Source organism: Polistes fuscatus, unplaced genomic scaffold (assembly GCF_010416935.1).
Source record: "Polistes fuscatus isolate 324 unplaced genomic scaffold, CU_Pfus_HIC Scaffold24, whole genome shotgun sequence".
In the NCBI taxonomy this organism is placed as follows: domain Eukaryota; kingdom Metazoa; phylum Arthropoda; class Insecta; order Hymenoptera; family Vespidae; genus Polistes; species Polistes fuscatus.
The window spans coordinates 181,865-205,493 of record NW_025113101.1 but is presented as its reverse complement, the minus strand read 5'-3'; the positions used below and the strand labels follow the sequence as shown (position 1 = coordinate 205,493).

The following is a 23,629-nucleotide window of genomic DNA, read 5'->3' as shown; positions in this document are numbered from 1 at the left end:
AATCAATTCAGTTGGAATTTTCGTATTAAAGAAAAATGTCAACAAAGTTTTTCTAAACTTTCGTATTTTCTAAACGCACGTGCACACAATGATTAATAATATTTTTATATTATAAAAGTTAGTACAAATTATTTCGAAGGTTTCGTATTTTCTTTTTTTTTTAATTTTATTTTTAAATAATGCACGCGAACGAATAATGTTATTCTTCAAATTAATTCAATTCGAATTTTCGTATTAAAGAAAAATGTCAATAAAATTTGTCTAAGCTTTCGTATTTTCTAAACGCACGTGCACACAATGTTTAATAGTGTTTTTATATTATAAAAGTTAATTCGATCTTTCGTTTTTATACTTGTTTACATAGAACGTCTTTCTCGAGATTCATGAATAAATAAACGAACAGTTTGAACGCGTGGTTCTTGTAAACAAACGAACGTTGTCTCGCACGGTCTTCAGACGATCGTGGGAAAACACGGAGCTAGCTACGTTATTTAATGCATTGAATTCCCTTTCGTTAAAACGACATAAAAGTGCATTACGTAGGAGAGTTACACTCGATTCACGAGAAGTCTCGTATGCGAGCAAGTAAATATTTGAAAAAAAAAAGAAAAAAAAACCAAATCAAATAAAGTAAAGTAAAGTAAAAGATATATTGAAAAGGGAAAGTGTGTTCTAACTATTATTTAAAAATTACGAAAGCACATACTTACAAACGAGATAATATTAATGGTCAATAAATTTTCAAATATTAGCATTTATAATAGTTTCAACCATTCGTAGGTACAATAGAGAAAATATTATAATATATTTTAAAAGAGAAATTTTCAGCTGTCACTCTTATATTGTTGCACAAAACACGTATATAATAATAATACAAAAATGAACAAAAATAAAAAAGTAAAGAGAAATATATGTGTCACTGATACTACTACATAAAGTAAAACCATTACCGATTCGAGTGAAGTTTTAGCGAGAAGCGTTGTTGCAAGGATGCAAACAGTGAGAGAGGGGTGGGGGAGGAGGAGGGGAGGAGGGGGGTGGGGGGGGATTCGTTCTAGTGCAATAAATCAGTCATATACTTTCTCGCTTCACTGGAATTGGAATTTGGCTTGACTGCAATTCTGCACCATCATAGGTGTGTGAGTGTACCTTTCGGGCGACAGCTGGTCGACAAAACCGACCACCTTCTTTTTCGTTCCACTGACGCTGAGCGAGGGCATACTATAGGGCAAGGAAGTAAGGGAAGATTTACGATGTACACAAACTATCATCATTTTAAAAAAATTAACACGATATGATACTAAAATACGTACTAGTGGTATGAAGAAAAGAGACGTCTAGAAAGATAAAGAGAAAAAAATAGAAAAAGAGAAAGAGAGAAAGAGAGAGACAATTTTGTAATAAATTTGATTCAAAGTAATGTACTTAACAGTAAGAGGATATGTATATTTCAACTGCTAGCGAAAGATACGTCCTGCAATTGACAACGCACTTACACATGCATAATCGAGTCATAGTTTCTCTTGAAAAGCTCTCTCCTTCTTCTTCTTCTTCTTCTCTTTCTCTTTATCTCACATTTTCTTTCTCAAATCACCATCCTCTATCTCTCATCTCTATCCTCATCGTGATATATCTATACACACACATACAGAGAGAAAGAGAAACATACACATTTCTATAGGGGAAAAGGATCCAACGTGAAATTACCGACTACAACTTTACGACGTATAAATCTTTGCCTACTGAAACGCATGTAACGAGTTTCCGGTACTAGGATATATATCTATATATATATGTATACATAGAAGAAACTTCTAAAACGAAATTCGTGCATGTTTGTTACCACCGACGTTTCTCACAATGCGATATCGAGCACTATAATATAACGAGTAATTTTATGATAACGATTATTACATATATTATCTACATGCTAACTTTTCGTCTAATGCGTTGTTGTTCATGTTTTATTTTTACTATTTTCTTCTTTTTTTTTTTTTTTTTTTTTTTCTTTCCGTAAGAAAATTGTCGACGAAATATAGCACGACATCGTTCCGGTTTTTTCATCGATGATAATTTACCGGCGATTAATATTACTTATGTAATATATTGTTTTTTTCCTTTTTTTTCCTTCCTATCATCATCGTACCATCTCTATTCGTAATTCTTTCGCAATAATATAATTTGTTTCTAGGAAAAAGAAACTTAAACGAATGTTTGTACCAACAACACCACCAACCTGTTTGACTTTGGCGTGACGATGTCTCTCGTTTCGGAAGTATATTTTCTTTCAGCTCTGCCACCGTTGAACAACTCGACGGTTTCCCTGGTTACGGTTTCCAGAAGAGGTTCTCCGCCACGTCTACCCTTGCTGAAAGTTCTCTGATCCGTTTTACGGACCATAACAACCCTCGACAAGGGTTGGTTGAACTCGTGACCATGCATAGTCGGTGGAATCATTGCTAACGATTGCGAGAGGGGTCCTCCTACGCGTGGAGACCTGAAATTTCATTCAAATAATTGTACAAAAAACGATAAAAGAATTTATTTTTAAGTGGTTACACTAAATAATGAAATCATTAACGACCACTTTTAATAAAAAAATCATAAGGGTATTGCCAATATGATTGTTATATATTTTTATTCACGTTTTCATTCAAATAATTGTACAGGAAACACTAAAAGAATTTATTTTTAAGTGGTTACACTAAATAATGAAATCATTAACGACCACTTTTAATAAAAAAATCATAAGGGTATTGCCAATATGATTTTTATATATTTTTATTCACGTTTTCATTCAAATAATTGTACAAGAAACACCAAAAGAATTTATTTTTAAGTGATTACACTAAATAATGAAATCATTAACGACCACTTTTAATAAATAAAATCATAAGGGTATTGCCAATATGATTCTTATATATTTTTATTCACGTTTTCATTCAAGTAATTGTACAAGAAACACTAAAAGTATTTATTTTTAAATAGTTACACTAATGAATTAAAATAATGAAATCATTAACGACCAATTTCAATAAATAAAATCATAAGGGTATTGCCAATATGATTCTTATATATTTTTATTCACGTTTTCATTCAAATAATTATACAAAAAACGCTAAAAGAATTTATTTTTAAGTGATTACACTAAATAATGAAATCATTAACGACCACTTTTAATAAATAAAATTATAAGGGTATTGGCAATATGATTCTTATATATTTTTATTCACGTTTTCATTCAAATAATTGTACAAGAAACACTAAAAGAATTTATTTTTAAGTGGTTACACTAAATAATGAAATCATTAACGACCAATTTCAATAAATAAAATCATAAGAGTATTGGTAATATGATTATATAATGATTCTTATATATTTTTATTCACGTTTTCATTCAAATAATTGTACAAGAAACACTAAAACAATTTATTTTTAAGTGGTTACACTAAATAATGAAATCATTAACGACCAATTTCAATAAATAAAATCATAAGGGTATTGGCAATATGATTCTTATATATTTTTATTCACGTTTTCATTCAAATAATTGTACAAGAAACACTAAAAGAATTTATTTTTAAGTGATTACACTAAATAATGAAATCATTAACGACCACTTTTAATAAATAAAATCATAAGGGTATTGGCAATATGATTATCCGATGATTCTTATATATTTTTATTCACGTTTTTATTCAAATAATTGTACAAGAAACACTAAAAGAATTTATTTTTAAGTAATTACACTAAATAATGAAATCATTAACGACCACTTTTAATAAATAAAATCATAAGGGTATTGACAATATGATTCTTATATATTTTTATTCACGTTTTCATTCAAATAATTGTACAAGAAACACTAAAAGAATTTATTTTTAAGTGGTTACACTAAATAATGAAATCATTAACGACCAATTTCAATAAATAAAATCATAAGGGTATGATGATTCTTATTTATTTTTATTCACGTTTGAGTAATGAATCTAATCAATGAAATATTTAAAAAATAATAAAAAAATAGTACGTGAAATTGTTTGTAGTGTCAATAATAGGTGAAATAATTTGAAAGAATTTCGTAGAAAGAGAAGGTAATGTTTGACGCGTGATCTTATCTATTTGTAGGAAAGGTATAGGATGAGAAAAATGTATCTACGATTATTTCCGTTCCGTGACCGAAGGTCAGTACGTGGTGCAAAGCGGTTAGAACGTTGTTACGTACTCGAGGCTAACAGATACATATACATGAACGTAAATACACACACACACACACAAATGTATTAGAGAGGATATTCACATACTCGGATGACCAAGAGAAAGAAATTCCCTCTCGAGGAAAGTTAAATGCACAAAACTTGGGATTATCCGACCGATTAGATTCGTTGAGAATTGAAGTATTCGTATAACGGAGTGCAGTATAGTTGGCTCGTTAAACTACGCACGAGTTATTTTTTTCCCTGTTCAAAGTAACAATTAAAATCGATTAGGTTTTAGTTCTCTGTGTGTGTTTTTTTTTTCTGTCTTCTATACCTTCGCAAAAGTCTCGTTGACGTTCGTAATTTTCCAATCGATTAATATTTTCTTTAAGATAAGAAATTATTCGAATGATCGATAACGATGGATATTAGTTTTTAAAAAAGAAAACTGTTGGTTCACGCGTCCGTTCGATAAGGGAATCTTAAATCGAAATGAAACGTCTGTCGATTTTTCGTGCCAACAAAATCCCTTCCCTGGATCATTTGAAATTGTTTTTCCGAAAATAGATTTGTTGATTTTTCCGTCGTAGATTTTAAATTCGTATTCGTAGAATCCATTAAACCTATATGAAAATAAATCTAAACATTTCCGAGCCTAATTTGGTTTAGGGTCAGAAATGCAGAAAGTTACTTCTGTTTTTGCAGAAAAGAAAAATAAAAACAAAAATATGTTTGGCTTAACGACTTTCGTGAGAATCCATCATCGGCATCGTAAATATATTGGAAAGTGTTCCATAGAAAGAAAGTAATAATCATACTAACTAAGAAGAAGAAGAAGAAGAAGAAGAAAAAGAAGAAAAAGAAAAAGAAGATGAAGAAAAGTCTGTTTTGCTTTCCATTGCAAAAAAAAAGTCTCTTTATAGTTTGTTTAAGCAGCAATGCGTGTTCGCAATAATGTTAACCTTGACTGAAATACATCCTCGTGTATGATTAAAGAGAATCGATAAAAAGTTGCGGTCACGCTTTGGATATTCGAGGTCGATAGCTCGAAAGATTGTCGTAAAGATCATAGATCGATCATCTTACGAAACAATCGCGAAACGAAACTTGTATCAAAAGTAAAAAAAAAAACAGAAAAAAAGAATAAAACGCGAGTGTATTAATAAATTAAAAAAAAATAAAATGTATAAATTTATACATATTTTTATATATAATTATATAATTTAATTAAATTAATACAAAATATTATAAAACTAATAATTACGAAATAAATATAACGATCACGAAACGAAACTTGTATCAAAAAAACAGAAAAAAAGAATAAAACGCGAGTGTATTAATAAATTAAAAAAATCAAAATGTATAAATTTATACATATTTTTATATATAATTATATAATTTAATTAAATTAATACAAAATATTATAAAACTAAAAGCTAATAATTACGAAATAAATATAACGATCACGAAACGAAACTTGTATCAAAAGTAAAAAAAAAACAGAAAAAAAGAATAAAACACGAATGTATTAATAAATTAAAAAAATCAAAATGTATAAATTTATACATATTTTTATATATAATTATATAATTTAATTAAATTAATACAAAATATTATAAAGCCAAAAGCTAATAATTACGAAATAAATATAACGATCACGAAACGAAACTTGTATCAAAAAAAACAGAAAAAAAGAATAAAACGCGAGTGTATTAATAAATTAAAAAAATCAAAATGTATAAATTTATACATATTTTTATATAATTATATAATTTAATTAAATTAATACAAAATATTATAAAACCAAAAGCTAATAATTACGAAATAAATATAACGATCACGAAACGAAACTTGTATCAAAAAAACAGAAAAAAAGAATAAAACGCGAGTGTATTAATAAATTAAAAAAATCAAAATGTATAAATTTATACATATTTTTATATATAATTATATAATTTAATTAAATTAGTACAAAATATTATAAAACCAAAAGTTAATAATTACGAAATAAATCTAACGATACGAAAATAAAAATGATAACTTACGTTAAAACGTATAGAAGATGAATAATAACAATAATAATAATAATAGAGACAAATATCGTGTAGTTATCGTTGAATTCACGAAGAAAAAGAAAGAATTTTTATATATAATTATATAATTTAATGAAATTAATACAAAATAATATAAAACCAAAATCTAATAATTACGAAATAAATCTAACGATACGAAAATAAAAATGATAACTTACGTTAAAACGTATAGAAGATGAATAATAATAACAATAATAATAATAATAGAGACAATTATCGTAGAATTCACGAAGAGAAGGAAGAACGAGGACGACGAGAACGAGGATGAGGACGAGAAAGAGGAAGAGGTGGTGGAAGAAGAGGAGGACAACACGGAGGGTCCATAATTTAGGCGCGTAACGTGAAAAACGTGGGTTATGGAGGATCCTCGAGGTTTATATATCGGAGCCGATTCAACTCGGCTTCAACTCACAACTTGGTTCTACTACACTCGGTTTAACCCGCGCGACAGGACGAACAAAACTGGCACGAGTCGACCGGCTTACTGAGGGAGAAGGCGTCGTGAGGAACAGACAGAGAGAGAAAGAAAGAAAGAGAGAGAGAGAGAGAGAGAGATGGTGGAATGGAAAGGAGAGAGGGATTCTTCTCTTCTCTTCTTTTTCTCTTTCTCTTTCTATCTCTTTCTTCGTGAGCAAGAACGAGAGAGAGGAAAGGTGGCCAATTAGCCGTTACTCGGTGCTGCAGCAACAGCAGCAGCAACAGCAACAGTACAACAGCAGCAACACATGCCTATACCGAACGAGTAACTCTCTAGATGATACCAGCTGCAACGAGAAAATACTACTAACACTGCTAACCGTACCTCCTAGCTCGACGATGTTCCGAGCAACACTGGTGTCTGCAGTGTTCTTTCACCAATCGCATTCGTAAGTTCGAGACCATTGAAATCCTTAGGAAGGTTTCGATACGTTCGTGAGAAATCATCTTGAGATATATGGTTGATCGTTATCTCATTGATTTTGAGTCTTGTTTAATTGATCGTTGATCATTTTGAAGTAGATCATTTTTGTTTCGTTTATTTGCAATATTATTAACGTAGGACGGTTATAGTTTAATAATATTTGCGATTATTATGGATATGGATTTACGTTAAAATTATGTTTAAGATATCGTCTATGAATTTTCAATCGTGCATTGTTTTTTATAATTCTTGTTTATTCGGAATGCATCCTTAACAGCGTGTTCTGAGTTACGATAACAAAAAATAGAAAAGAAAAGGAATATTTTATTTTATGAAATAAAATGTATTGATGGATGACTCGTAAGAGGGAAATTATACAGAAAAAAAATAGATATCATTGATTTTGAGTCTTGTTTAATTGATCGTTGATCATTTTGAAGTAAATCATTTTTGTTTCGTTTATTTGCAATACTATTAACGTAATGTATTTAATATTTGCGATTATTATGGGTGGGGATTTACGTTAAAATTATGTTTAAGATATCGTCTATGAATTTTCAATCGTGCATTGTTTTTATATTTCTTGTTTATTCGGAATGCATCCTTAACAGCGTGTTCTGAGTTACGATAACAAAAAGTAGAAAAGAAAAGGAATATTTTATTTTATGAAATAAAATGTATTGATGGATGACTCGTAAGAGGGAAATGATATAGAAAAAAAATAGATATCATTGATTTTGAGTCTAGTTTAATTAGTTGATCAATCATTTTGAAGTAGATCACTTTTGTTTCGTTTATTTGCAATGCTATTAACGTAATGTATTTAATATTTGCGATTATTATGGATGGGAATTTACGTTAAAATTATGTTTAAGATATCGTCTATGAATTTTCAATCGTGCATTGTTTGTTATAATTCTTTTTTTATTCGGAATGCATTCTTAACAGCGTGTTCTGAGTTACGATAACAAAAATTAGAAAAGAAAAGGAATATTTTATTTTATGATATAAAATGTATTGATGGATTACTCGTAAGAGGGAAATGATATAGAAAAAAAATAGATATCATTGATTTTGAGTCTTGTTTAATTGATCGTTGATCATTTTGAAGTAAATCATTTTTGTTTCGTTTATTTGCAATACTATTAACGTAATGTATTTAATATTTGCGATTATTATGGATGGGGATTTACGTTAAAATTATGTTTAAGATGTCGTCTATGAATTTTCAATCGTGCATTGTTTTTTATAATTCTTTTTTTATTCGGAGTGCATCCTTAACAGCGTGTTCTGAGTTACGATAACAAAAAGTAGAAAAGAAAAGGAATATTTTATTTTATGAAATAAAATGTATTGATGGATGACTCGTAAGAGGGAAATTATACAGAAAAAAAATAGATATCATTGATTTTGAGTCTTGTTTAATTGATCATTGATCATTTTGAAGTAGATCAATTTTGTTTCGTTTATTTGCAATATTATTAACGTAGGACGGTTATAGTTTGTATTTAATTTATTATGGATGGGGATTTACGTTAAAATTATGTTTAAGATATCGTCTATGAATTTTCAATCGTGCATTGTTTTTTATAATTCTATTTTTATTCGAAATGCATCTTTAACAGCGTGTTCTGAGTTACGATAACAAAAAGTAGAAAAGAAAAAGAATATTTTATTTTATGAAATAAAATGTATTGATGGATGACTCGTAAGAGGGAAATGATATAGAAAAAAAAGATATCATTGATTTTGAGTCTTGTTTAATTCGTTGATCGTTGATCATTTTGAAGTAGATCATTTTTGTTTCGTTTATTTGCAATACTATTAACGTAATGTATTTAATATTTGCGATTATTATGGATGGGGATTTACGTTAAAATTATGTTTAAGATATCGTCTATGAATTTTCAATCGTGCATTGTTTTTTATAATTCTTTTTTTATTCGGAATGCATCCTTAACAGCGTGTTCTGAGTTACGATAACAAAAATAGAAAAGAAAAGGAATATTTTATTTTATGATATAAAATGTATTGATGGATGACTCGTAAGAGGGAATGATATAGAAAAAAAAATAGATATCATTGATTTTGAGTCTAGTTTAATTCGTTGATCAATCATTTTGAAGTAGATCATTTTTGTTTCGTTTATTTGCAATATTATTAACGTAGGACGGTTATAGTTTGTATTTAATTTATTATGGATGGGGATTTACGTTAAAATTATGTTTAAGATATCGTCTATGAATTTTCAATCGTGCATTGTTTTTTATATTTCTTGTTTATTCGGAATGCATCCTTAACAGCGTGTTCTGAGTTACGATAACAAAAAGTAGAAAAGAAAAGGAATATTTTATTTTATGATATAAATAAAGATGTATTGATGGATCACTCGTAAGAGGGAAATGATATAGAAAAAAATGTAGAATAAGAAAAAAAAGAAAAATGAATGTAGGAATTCGTGATAATGGTTTCGTTCTTCCGCTTTCGCGACAGAAAGTGCTCAAGCGCATGCGCTTTGAAACCAAGTGTTCACCGCGGGAAGGCAAAGATAATTCGAGACGAAGACACACGGCCGAACGAGTACCGCTATTCCGGCTGACCGGAATCACTGCTCTGGAACAGCACGATATTCGTCCTCGTATCTTCTCTTACACGTATTCTCGCGATGAACAGAAAGCAAGCACGCACGCACCCAACACACCGGCCACCAATCTCTCATTTCGGAGAGCACGTGCGATTTGCCCAGCGCAGTTGGTTGCATAGCGCAGTTGCATAGCGCAGTTGCATAGCAGCGCAGTTGCACACCTGACTCGCGCGTTCCGCTTCGAAAATATCGGACGAGGATCGCGAGAAGGAAAATTTCTACGCTGATACGCTCGGAAACGATTCATCCTTTTTCTCTTTTCTTTTTTTTTTATTTCTTTCACGACGAGAAATCATATTATCTTACCATCTTATGGCGAACCCATTAACGTTCGCCATTAACGTCGATAAAAGCGCATGTTTAGTTCGTGAAATTCCTTCGATATATTATTACGCCGTTTTATTTGACGTTTCTTTTTATTAAATAACAAATTTAATCTCATTTATATATATTTATGTACAATGGAAAATATTGTATTATTCAAAAATGTAGATGGATGTATAATTAATGTAAACACATTTCTAGTTATAAATATTCATTTATATATTATTTATATATTTTAAATTTATATATTATTACGCCGTTTTATTTGACGTTTCTTTTTATTGAATAACAAATTTAATCTCATTTATATATATTATGTATAATGGAAATATCGTATCAGTCAAAATGTAGATTGATGTATAATTAATGTAAACATATTTCTAATTATAATATTCATTTATATATTATATATTTTATATTTATATATTATTACACCGTTTTATTTGACGTTTCTTTTTATTAAATAACAAATTTAATCTCATTTATATATATTTTTGTATAATGGAAAATATCGTATCAGTCAAAAATGTAGATGGATGTATAATTAATGTAAACATATTTCTAATTATAAATATTCATTTATATATTATTTATATATTTTATATTTATATATTATTTCACCGTTTTATTTGACGTTTCTTTTGATTAAATAACAAATTTAATCTCATTTATATATATTTATGTACAATGGAAAATATCGTATCAGTCAAAAATGTAGATGGATGTATAATTAATGTAAACACATTTCTAGTTATAAATATTCATTTATATATTTTATATTTATATATTACACCGTTTTATTTGACGTTTCTTTTTATTAAATAACAAATTTAATCATTTATATATTTATATATAATGGAAAATATTGTATTAGTCAAAAATGTAGATGGATGTATAATTAATGTAAACATATTTCTAATTATAAATATTCATTTATATATTATTTATATATTTTATATTTATATATTATTACACCGTTTTATTTGACGTTTCTTTTTATTAAATAACAAATTTAATCTCATTTATATATATTTATGTATAATGGAAAATATCGTATTAGTCAAAAATGTAGATGGATGTATAATTAATGTAAACACATTTCTAATTATAAATATTCATTTATATATTATTTATATATTTTATATTTATATATTATTACACCGTTTTATTTGACGTTTCTTTTTATTAAATAACAAATTTAATCTCATTTATATATTTATGTATAATGGAAAATATCGTATCAGTCAAAAATGTAGATGGATGTATAATTAATGTAAACACATTTCTAATTATAAATATTCATTTATAATAGACGTTGAAAAATCCTTCAACATATTTTATTTATCTACCAACGCACGTTATTTTTTTTTTCCATCGAAATTAAACGAATCGATTAACTTCACATTTTATCGTAACAATTATAAATGCTGTACTATCGCATATTTTGAAAAATAAATAATTAACGTTGAAATCTCGTTAGATTTTATAGAAAATAATTAGGTGGTCTATCATTCTTCCGATCTAATAGAACAGCACTTTGATAAAAGTGCCTCACGAAATGGGAACACGTCCTTCTAGTACTCGGTCGAGTGTCTACCTGTTTCAAATTGTGGAACACTTGATTAGAAAGGATCTAACACAGAGAAAAAAAATATAAGAATAAGAATAAGAATAAGAAGAAAGAAGCCTTAGAAAGGGACGTTACTATAAGTAACATGACGTGCGTCCTTCGGGCGTGCACTATACTTTCGTTTCGAGATACTCGACTCGAAAGTAGCATAATTCCTTCCGGAACGAGTACTGTTCTATCCCAAAAGGTAAACACTCCAATACTTTTCTCTTTTTTACAATTTATCCAGATTATTATAATAATTTTCTCTAAAGAAAAATTCGAGAAATTTCATCGGAACGACAAGTTTTTCTTAACAATTTTCGAATAATCGAATTGATCATTAAATCTGAAGTGAAATCTTTGTGGGTGCATGGAAAATACGCGTAACCTTCTTAACAATTCTTATCACGAATCGGATTAAATTTGCCCTTCGAGTGTTCGATTGTAACAAATCATAAATGGCTCCGTGAAATCAATTTTTTTATATACCAACGTGTATAGTTAATTTCATTTTATGTACGATATAATAAACACACGTACATTACCAGTGAAAGCAGCCAAGAAGTTGATGATGAACGTGATGAAAAAATAAGCAGAAGTAGCAGAAGAAGATAAAGAAGAAGAAGAAGAAGAAGTTGCAATCTCATTGCTCATTTCGAATTCGTGAAAATGAAAATGCTAATTGCACGCGTATTTCTACGAATCATTTAACCAAGATTTTCTCGGCATGCAATTCTTTTTTTCCCGATCTTTCTCTCGATGTTGTATCAACGATGATGAATGTAATAGAATGATCATTACCGTATACATATATAAATAATATGTGTGTGTGTGTGTGTGTGTGTATGTAGGAACATGCTGTATAATTAAACTCGAAGAAAGTCGTTTTGCGAGCGTGCCCAAGTAAAACGGTATCTGCGTGAATAAAAAAAAATATGTAAAAGAAAGAAATGATTTCGAAGGATTCCCCGTTCGCTTATTTCTCCAAGAATGTTTCAAACTCTTCATAGAAATTGTCACGAACGGGACACGAGAGTATTCTTTACTCGAAAACTATGCGCGTTCCGTTTCGTTCCGTTCAGTTCTAACGTTTTGCGGAATAAATTTCGTGACAAGCATCGCGTGCCATCGAGTAATCTTGATAAATTCATACCAGTAGAAATCTCTTCTCGATCTAATCGACTTTACTTAGAAATTGTCATGTTTTCTCATTCCTATCTTAAAGATATTATAATAATACGAGATCTTTCATTTATTTTCTATTACATAAACGTAAAATATCGCGACGTGTTTTTATTTTTTCAATGATTCCAATTTTTCTCTTTACTTCTTATTTTTAATCATAAAAAATTGAACGAACTGTTGATGAAATAATTGAAACGATTAAAAGATCTCTACCGTTAAAAATGTCACACGAATTCAAATATTTCCGGATCTTCTCAAGGTAAAATAAAGTTTGTCACGCGTTTAGATCAACGGATGTGCAATTTGCATTACAATTCGGGTTAAATTGTCCACCGACACGTGGAATATTAAGAGAAATACGAGAAATACGCGTAATAGCGAGATAAGAAAATCAATGAACGAAAAAAAAAAAGGTAAAAGAAAAAAGATATAATTACTAGATTCGTATCGTATCGTTTATGTTTTACTGTCACAGTGTAGAATAATGATATATAGAATAGAAAGTGAAATTTAAACATAAATCACCGAAACTACCTTCCTTCCTTCCTTCCGCAATTAATTCATAGAAACCATAATATTTAATCTCGACAATGAACCGAAATAGGTAATTTAAAAATCTAATAATAATTTTAAAATCATTAAATCGTTCTTTCATTCGATACTTTATATGCCAGTTTTAATTTGTATTCCGTAAAACGATAGGACGAACGATCGTTTTAATTTTCTTTTAATTTCTTTTGCTGCAATAAAGAAAAAAAGGAAAAAAAAATATAACAGGAATATATCGTTTCTTTGACAATTTAATTGCAGGTAATTAAAAAGAAATAATGCGGTTTTCATCTGGAAAAAAAAAAAGGAAAGAAAAAAAAGAAATAATCCACAAGTCGAGATCCAATAAATTAATCGATAGAAATTATAAGCACATTAATTTGTAAATAATCGTAATTACGTATAAATCAACACAGGAAAATATCGATTAAACAACAACGATTAGATCATCAACGTTTCTGTTAACTCTGCAGCCTGATGAACGTTAATCAAGCAAACCAGCTTCCATCACACGAATTGTCCTACTTTTTCGTGAAACTATTATGTATCCTATTCTATCTCTAATAGAAGAAACGTCGACCTATCTTTATAACTTCGACGTAATCAGTTATCTCACGTAATACTCTCAAGTATAGAATTGATAACTAAGTGATCCCCTTCCTCTTTTTAAAAGTAGAAATAAAAGTGGGAAAGATTTAAGAGGGGATGTTTCTTTCGATAAACCAAACCAAACGAAAACAAATCAATAAAGGATGAAAAACATCGAGAAAATAAATAGTGTTGTTTAAATCTTTAATCGATATTAAAATGTGCTGACCTTTTGGTTTTCAACTAAGCGAGGGTGTTAAAATAATCGAAAAATCGGCACACCGAAAAATTGGCACACCGAAAAATCAGCACACCGAAAAATCAGCACACCGAAAAATCAGCACATCGAAAAATTTGGCACATTATAAATTTATTTTAATAATTTATTTACTATATAAAATTATAAAAATTATAAATTTTAAATTTATTTTATAATAACTTCTTTACTATATAAAATTATAAAAATTATAAATTTATAAAATTATAAAAATTATAAATTTTAAATTTATTTTATAATAATTTCTTCTTCTTTATAATTTCTTAATATAATAATAAAATAAGAAATAAATTAAATAAATTTAATTATTAATTTAAAAATTAAAATAAATTATAAATTTATAAAATTATAAAAATTATAAATTTATAAAATTATAAAATTATAAATTTTAAATTTATTTTATAATAATTTCTTCTTCTTTATAATTTCTTTTTATATATACATATATTTACGTAAGTACTTATTTATACAAAGAGATAGAGAAACACATAGATAAATAGATAAAAAACAAAAAAAGAGAAATAGAGTAGGTTTTTATTAAAGTAACCACACTCACTTAGTTGCCAACTCAATACTATTATATTATTTTCCTTTCGTTACTATCGATCACAAAGTTGTATAATAAAAATGAATTAAATTTCGTAAGAAACCTGATATTATTAATCCCATTAAAATAATCTTTTAAAAACAATCCCTGAAAGTAAGAGGAAAACAAAAATGCGTATGATTGAAAGATGAGAAGAGATTATTAAAATATATAACCGCACTCACTTAATTCCCAACTCAATATTATATATTATGCAGATGCACTTTATCGTTGAAAATAACAATTGGTAAAGAGATGACGTTAATCGAGATCGTTACGATTATTCTAAGATCACGATACTAATTCCCATCGTAGTAATACGATCATCTAGGTCATTGCGAATGACAGAAAATGAAATAACGAAGAAATTGATTACAATGTTATCAATAATCCTAAGAGGAAATATTTAAAGATTCCGACAAAAAAGATGACGATGTTGATGATGATGTTGCATTAGTTACGAAATCTTCGTCGCGTCTCGTTGAATAACATAACACAAAACAATGTAATAGCCTTGACATTGTTGATCTCACGAATGTCACGAATAAAACGAGTTTCGAGTAATCGAATGAACCAATGGACGCGAGCTAAACAATTTATCCGATGCAAATACAATTATCTTTCGATAAAAACCTCGACATATAATATTTTTTTGCCTTGTGTCTCTGTTTTTTTTAATATTCTTTTTTTACTTAGATGTTTTATTTTATTCATAAAATAAAATACAATTATCTTTCGATAAAAACCTCGAGATACAATATTTGTTTGCCTTGCGTGTCTGTGTGTGTTTTTTTTTTTTACTCAGATGTTATATTTTATTCAAAAAATATTATCATCGTCAGACAGAATTATTTTCAATGAGTATTTTTCATCGTTGCATAGAGAATGAAACGATAACGTTATGAAAATAGATGATTAAAAGGTGAACACAATGTATCTTTGTTCAACGACAGCAGGTGTGTTTCTTCCGTATCGTCCTCGAAACCTTGCAATCTTTTTATTCATCATTTAAGTTATCTCACTCACTCACTCCTCACTGTTATGTAGTTCATTAAAATTTTTTTTTTTACATACGTCTCTTTGCGAGAGAGACCGTGCAAATAGGTTACAACTGACGCAACCAGGAACGCGCGCCACCGGTTTCGCCTAATGACCGATAATTAGTCAAGTTGTTACGTAACTATTCTATTGTCGAGTAATTTATTCTAACGAGGAGCCTCGTTCGAGGATTTATTTAACGATACAACGATAAAAGAAACTGTTCTGTAACATTTCCTAAATGTTTCAATCGAATTTTTTCGGATCAGGACTCGTTTCAATTTTTTTTTTTTTCGTCAAATCGCCTAAGGTCAAAAGTATTTATGGAACAAATGTTTTCTTACAATACTTCGAATTCCGATTAAATTATATCGAATACAATCGTAAAGATAAAAGGCAGGAGAGGGAAAAAAAAGTTTGAGAATTGTTCGAATTTCACAGTTAGCGAGCACTCGTTAACGCGAATATTTTTGTAGAAAATAGAAAAATAAACTATTTTAGATGCGTCCAGAATTTCGTACTCCCATTTCATTCGATACTTCGTACATTATCGTTCGAATTTAGTGTAAGTCGAATATTGATTCGATGTATAAAAGAAAAACGAAGAATATATCGTTTATTTGCATACAAACGGCTGCATAAATTACGAGTTTATTTTTATACACGATCGTACGAATTTATTCATAGTTAACGACGATTTCTACGGTATAAAAGTATTAAAATATATGTGTTGTTTTATTTCCTTTCGAATTCATCGAAAGGAATCTCTGACCTTCGTGGAATAAAAAAGAAGAAGAAGAAGAAAAAAATAATATGTTTTACGTGAAAACACGTACGACACGCCCTAAACATTGATCATCGTTTGATTTAACCGTAAAGGTGTGGCCACGACACGTGGCTTCTTATCGCGAAAATATGATCGAAAGAAATATTCGTTAGGACCTTCGAGGAAAACGGTTAACCCAGAAATGACGTTATTCTAATTGCTCATCTAAGTTGACTCATCTACAAAATAAATATCACATTCGTGTAACGATAACGTGAAAATCGATCGGATATGAAAACACGTGCGTTGTACGATTAAATCGATTTTGAAATATATTAGAACGTCGCGTTGTTTAAATTTTCTATCTCTCCAATTCTTTTTGTTATTCAAACAACGTTTTACTTGGTTTTTTTTTTCTTTATATAAAATCATTTGAAATATTTTAATATAAAATAATAATTGAACGAAGAGAAAAATGAATAAAATTAATATATTTTTGTTAAAATTTAGATCAGTATAATAATTACTAATTAGACAAAAAAAAAAGAAGAAAAAACGTTTAAATAAATTCAAACAATTGGTATTTATTATTGGAAAATTCGTACGTTCGGAAGAAAAAGTTCTTTTTCATCGTTTTATTATTATTTCGTAAAATAAAAATTCCATTGTGTAAATTAAACATTGCATAGGTTTTAATGATATTCGACAATTTCTCGCATTATCATGTTTCACACGTAAGAATATTTAAAATAGAGCAGCGAGTCGTCTTACGATAGGCGTATCAGTTTTAGGGTCAAACGAAACGGCCGAGCAATTTTAAATATTGAACGTGCTGAATATATACATTCCAGATTATTATCGTATAGATTTTATTCTTAATTATAGTCAAATAATATAATATTTCAATACAAAAAAACTCTACACAATTTTTAACCGAAGTACATAGTCAAATAAATCGATCGAGAAGATAGCTTGAAAAAAGAAGAAAAAATAGAAAAAGAAGAAAAAAGTAAAGTACAAAAAGATATCTTATCTTTTTTTTCGTGTTCCCATAAATAGCTTTCTCGAGGTATTTGTTTTTTTTTTTCGAATTCTACCGGGGAACGTTACTCGGCTTATCGAAACACCGACGAGACTCGCTTATGAGATAGCTTTTTTCGTGTCATAAATATCTGAAGATGCAGGATGATATAAGAAGTATATCGGTGAAGGTGTGGTACTGAAACATGTATCGTCCATTTTAACGAGCTAACTATACTCGTATGATCGAATTATCTTTATTGTAAGTTGATACAGATAATAATAATAATAATAATAATAATAATAATAATAATAATAATTTAGTGCTAGAAATTTCTAAAAAGAGACAGAAAAAAAGAAGAGTCCTCGAAGATAAAACAATGTCTTCCATAAATACAAAAAAAAAAGTATAACAGATTCCAAGAAAAAACGTTTCGGTTAATGAAAAAAAAGATTCATTACATTTCCATACACACGGGTAACAAACGAATGCACCTGGTAGAAAAAGTCAATTTATTAAGCCGATCGATTTAAAAGCCCGCAGTATTTTACGTTGAAAACTGTTATGAACGAAAATAACAAAAGGTAATATAATGGTAGATGAAAAAAAAAACAGAAAAAAAAATAGAAAAAGAAAAGAAATGTTCTCGTTGGTATCGCATGTGCATAAAGTGTTGGGTAAAGGAATGGAGTAACACGCTCGTAAACTTTTGTACCGGTCTACGCGCTTGGGAAAAGGCCTTGAGCAAGTTCAAGGTCACGGTCGTTGCATAAATCCTAACTTCCGCGATGTGACATCGATGAGGAACGATCGACGATTTTTTGATTGTTCGATCAATGGAATACGATTTGCCGATTTTTCGTCTACTATGTGGTCATATTCTTTCTTTTTTTATGTTAAAAAAAAATATGAAATGGAAGAATTATCATTCTCACGACTCGCCTTTCACCCTAGAACCGAACAACTAACTCTCTTTCTCAAGATTGGAGCATGATGCAGCGATAATGACGAAAGTAAGGAACACCGTTCGATAGAATCGTTGTCTAGCCATCGGCCATTCCGACATAACCGACAAGACGATCCCTTCGGACCTTAATACGACGGCTTTCTTCGAAAGAACAACCTTTCGCAAGGAACTGGGTGCAGCCTTAAAAATTCATCTCTCGTTCTCGCGCTTTTATCGTGAGAAAAGGAACGAACCGATCGCAAATGATCGAGCCTCGCGGCTTCAAAATAATACTCTCCTCCTTCTCCTCCTCCTCATCCTCCTCCTCTTCCTCCTTAGTTATATACCTAAGTTATTATTTTTCATGAAAATAAATATCTACAGACACACCGTGTCCAAAAATTAATGTCCACTTTAGTTCAAAATTGAATAAATGATATAACGTATTTTACACATTTATTATTCTTTCTTTTATATAATATATTTATTTATTTATTTATTTATTTATTTAATAATATTTTATTGACCCTTGAGCCTAAGCTCCCTAAAGGCCATTAATTAAAGGCCATTTAATTTCATGAAAATAAATATCTACAGACACACCGTGTTCAGAAATTAATGTCCACTTTAGTTTAAAATTGAATAAATGATATAACGTATTTTACACATTTATTATTCTTTCTTTTATATAATATATTTATTTATTTATTTATTTAATAATATTTTATTGATCCTAAAACCTAAGCTCCCTAAAAGCCATTAATTACAATGTAGTACAATATAATATATAGGTGAAACAAAACGGAAATTAAAATTATGTAATTATTATTAAACTTATCATTATAATAGTAGTAATGCATAGAAAGTAGATAAAAAAATAGTAGATAAAAGTATATAATATATTTGTTCTTTTTTTTATATTAATAACGTAGTCAGAAATTTATTAATCATCCTTCTCCGAGCTTGTTTTGATTCCAACAACTTTGACACACTTTGCTTTATGCATTTGATCACTATATGCATATGATTTATGGATTTTAGTATGATCGATAAAAGAAGAGGAAAAAAAAGTTGTTGGCAAATGTTGTATCGAGCATAAATAAAGCAACGATAAAAAATAATCGAACGAGTTTAACCGTCACGAGACAGAGCAGCACCATTCCTCGGAATTCTTTTATACTTTTCATGAAAAATAGGTCAGCAGAAATTTAGTACGAGGAGTAAATATGTGTGCTGGCATCATATTATATATACACACACACACATATATATATGTATATATAAAATGTATCTCATAAGAAATGAGTGCACTCTAACGCTATATCTTATTTACCCTGACCCTTTAACAAAACAGTCTCACCGAGATAATAAATTTGTGTCTCCAGTCTGAGACGGTGCAACTGAAGATTTTAATTAACGATTATCGATCAAGTGGCTTTTTCGTACGTTGCTCTAGACAAAAATAACCATCGTGGTGAGAGAAAGAGAGAAAGAGAGAGAGAGGGTAAGGAACGATGAACGAGAAATTATGGGATACATTAGTGCGTTTTACAACAAAGGACTCACTCAGCGAAATAATAATTACACGCTCGTGTTAATTCTTTATCTCTCTCTTTTTCTCTACTCTGTAAACTCGATCCCCTTTTTATTTTTTCCTTTCTTATCTATTTTTTTCCTCTTTCTTCTTCTTCTTCTTACTTTGTTTTTTTGTTCCGTTTTCTTTTTTAGAACGAACGGATTTAAAAGATTCCGCGTATCGGTACCACCGGCACACGCTTGGTTCTTAGAATAAAGTCGCTGTGACTGGGGTCAAGAGTTCAGCGACGTGGGTGGAAAATGCGTAGAAAGATTCGAGTTAGAGTTCCTCGTCGAACAGTAAAACAAGAAATCTCTTCTTCTGTTTCTTCTTTTAAACTTAAACTTCGGTTTCCCGACTCGTTATTTACCACCAACTCTTGGAAGAACGGCCTTGCTCGAGAGGAACATTTATATTTTTCTTTTCTTTTCTTTTTCACTCATCATTTATTAAGATTCGTATATACGTTCGAGTTTTTTCATTTCAATATTTATCATACTCGCCAAATTATTTGTCTTTTGCGTCATTAATGAACGTAACGATTGTGTATGTACAGCTTTTTTAAAGAACAAAGAATATATTATTCATCACGAGTAATCGGACCAATCATAAATCTTTTATCTTAACAGCTGAATAATTACATTCCATCATTTGGTCGATAGCTTTTAAATGATTCATTAACAATAAATAGGACGAATTCCGATTAAAATAAAAGCCCCGAGCGATTTCTTTCAAGATATTAGAATATTTTTCTATATTTTCGTTAAATACGCGAATATAAAATACAAAACTAATAACCACCTTCAAGATTAAGAATTGTAAAATGAAATTGAAAGAAACGAAATAAAAAATAAAAGGGTTGTTTGTTGCAATTTGTCGGACAGTGGTCATCATTATCATCGGTTAATCATCGTCCTTACCTGACGCTGTAGGACCTTCCTGGTTTGGAGGTCATTGCACTAGATGGAGAGTGGTTGCAGCAGAGGAAGGGGGGGGGTGTGAGGTACGGCAAGTACCCAATCGATTTTCCACAACGACGACGGGGACGACGTCAACGGTTCGACGGCGTACCGGGAAAAGCCGGCTTTCTGCTTTCCACCCTTTTCGTTCGAACGTTAGCAAGGTTTGCTAGCTTGCCAGCTTGCTTGCTTGCCACCCCCTATGCGCTCGTTCAAATCCTCAGCACCACCTCTTGGCACGTGACTACGAGGTTAAACTCGGAAGGGTGCATCCTCTTGAAGTCGCAGACCAATCGATAACCACTAGTCGGTTTTCTCTTCTCCCACAACGACATTAACATGCGACGACCACTATGACAACTATGGACAATGACGACTACAACACGATGACCTTCGATTTTCGAAATTTCCCGCCTGGACTTGGACGAACACTTTGACTCGTGACACTACCAACTCAACGCCACTGTATCCAAATACCTGTCACCCCTTTGATTTTGTCGAACCCTCCTCCTACTTGTTGCTACTATTTTCTATCTTTTAATTGTATTTTACTTTGTTCTTCTTCTTCTTCTTCTTTTTCTTCTTTTTCTTTTTCTTCCTTTTCCTTTTTTCTATTCTTTATTATTATCAATACCATTTCGATAATATGATATTACTATTTTTAAACGAATGATATATATATGTATATAGTTGAGTTTTTTTATACGTTTCTCTTTTTTGTTCGAACGATTATGAACGAAGCGTTGTCCGTTTGTCCGGTTAGTAATGGAAGGGGCGTGATCACCCGCTCCTACATATATCTACCTTCTTTTCTATTTTTTTTTCTTTTTCTTTTTGCTTGTTTTATCGTGCGAAGAAACACGGGGAGTAAGTAACACGTGTTACTAACTCCCGTTCTATCGTCTACGAATTACGATATTCTTCTTCCTTGATATTCCTCAAACATTCAGATTCCTCGAAGTGCACTAAAACTCTAGCCCTTATCTTTATTTTTTAATTTTTTTTATTTCAATAAATACATTCTTCATTCGAAAACGATTACTATTTTATCACGAGAGATAAAGAGAAAGAGATAGAAAATAATTGATAAACAATTTGAATAAATCACAAATTCAAACTTGAATGAAAAAACTAATCGACACGATGATTTCCATGTTGAAATTTACATTCTTCATTCGAAAACGATTATTATATTATCACGATTGAAAGAAAATAATTGATAAACAATTAGAATGAATCACAAATTCCCCATGAATATAATTTCAAACGTTAATGAAAAAACTAATCGACGCGATGATTTCAATGTTGAAATTAGTGGATGGGAGAAGTTCTTTCGTCGGCGACATCCCACAAGGAAATGGACGCTGAACGATTCCGTTTCTTTTACTCGATGGCGCTGAAAGGGTGGGTGTATACGTACGTACGTTTGTATACGAAATATATATATGTGTATGTGTGTGGAGAGGGTGGAATTACGTATTAGGTATACTTTCCACTCGAAAAAAGTAGGATTGGGGGAAGGGGTTTGAGAGGGAGGAAGAGAATGAATAGAAGAAGGAGGAAAAGGGGTAGGAGGAAGAGGAAGAGGAGGGCACGTAGTATTCTCTGAGGAGAGGAACCACTATGGCAAACCGTTCCCGTTTATGCTATCGACCGTATCGCACTGCGACGACGAATAGAACTGACGGCAAATACGACCTCGTGGCGCGCCGTTCGTTTTCTCGCGCACGCTCCTGTAATACATATATATATGTGTATGCACACACACACACATATATATAGATACATATACATGTCAATGTATTTCTCAACGTGCACAGGTGGCGCCAAAATAAAAGGACACGTACGATCGACGTTCGTTCATTCGCCACGTGCGTACGGGGTATCCTTTTCCACCCTCCAACACGTTAATCTTCTTATTCCCCATTAAACACCGTTTCTGTTTTTTGGTCTTTTCGTTTCGTCACTTCATTGACAATTTATCATTAATGTTAATCGATAATTAATTCATTAATGTGAATGTTGATATAGAAATAAAGTAAAAACGGGGTATCCTTTTCCACCCTCCAACACGTTAATCTTCTTATTCCCCATTAAACACCGTTTTTGTTTTTTGGTCTTTTCGTTTCGTCACTTCATTGACAATTTATCATTAATGTTAATAATTCATTAATGTGAATGTTGATATAGAAATAAAGTAAAAACGGGGTATCCTTTTCCACCCTCCAACACGTTAATCTTTTATTCCCCATTAAACACCGTTTCTGTTTTTTTTGCTCTTTCTTTCGTCACTTCATTGAAAATTTATCATTAATGTTAATAATTCATTAATGTGATATAGAAGTAAAGTTAAAACGGGGTATCC

General features: G+C 30.2%; 1 protein-coding gene and 1 long non-coding RNA gene across 6 annotated transcripts in view; one reads left to right on the top strand and one right to left on the bottom strand.

The window, feature by feature from the left end:
- LOC122518258 (repressed by EFG1 protein 1-like) overlaps positions 1 to 23,629 on the bottom strand; it is a 50,685-nt gene that overhangs the window by 6,235 nt on the left and 20,821 nt on the right. The window contains exons 1-3 of one of the 5 annotated variants that reach the window (XM_043637065.1): positions 21,226 to 21,860; positions 2,237 to 2,497; positions 1,150 to 1,221 (exon numbers count right to left, since the gene is read on the bottom strand). In XM_043637065.1, the coding sequence (XP_043493000.1) occupies positions 1,150 to 1,221; positions 2,237 to 2,497; positions 21,226 to 21,260 (368 nt within the window). In that variant the 5' untranslated portion in view covers positions 21,261 to 21,860. Of the gene's footprint in view, positions 1 to 1,149; positions 1,222 to 2,236; positions 2,498 to 6,244; positions 6,305 to 7,094; positions 7,227 to 21,225; positions 21,861 to 23,629 lie in introns of those variants that run through there. The other 4 variants (XM_043637062.1, XM_043637066.1, XM_043637063.1 and 1 more) reach the window with 4 other exon arrangements.
- Positions 7,005 to 9,740, top strand: LOC122518260. Its single transcript, XR_006304029.1, has 2 exons — positions 7,005 to 7,158; positions 9,687 to 9,740. It is a non-coding gene; the product is annotated as an uncharacterized LOC122518260 (long non-coding RNA).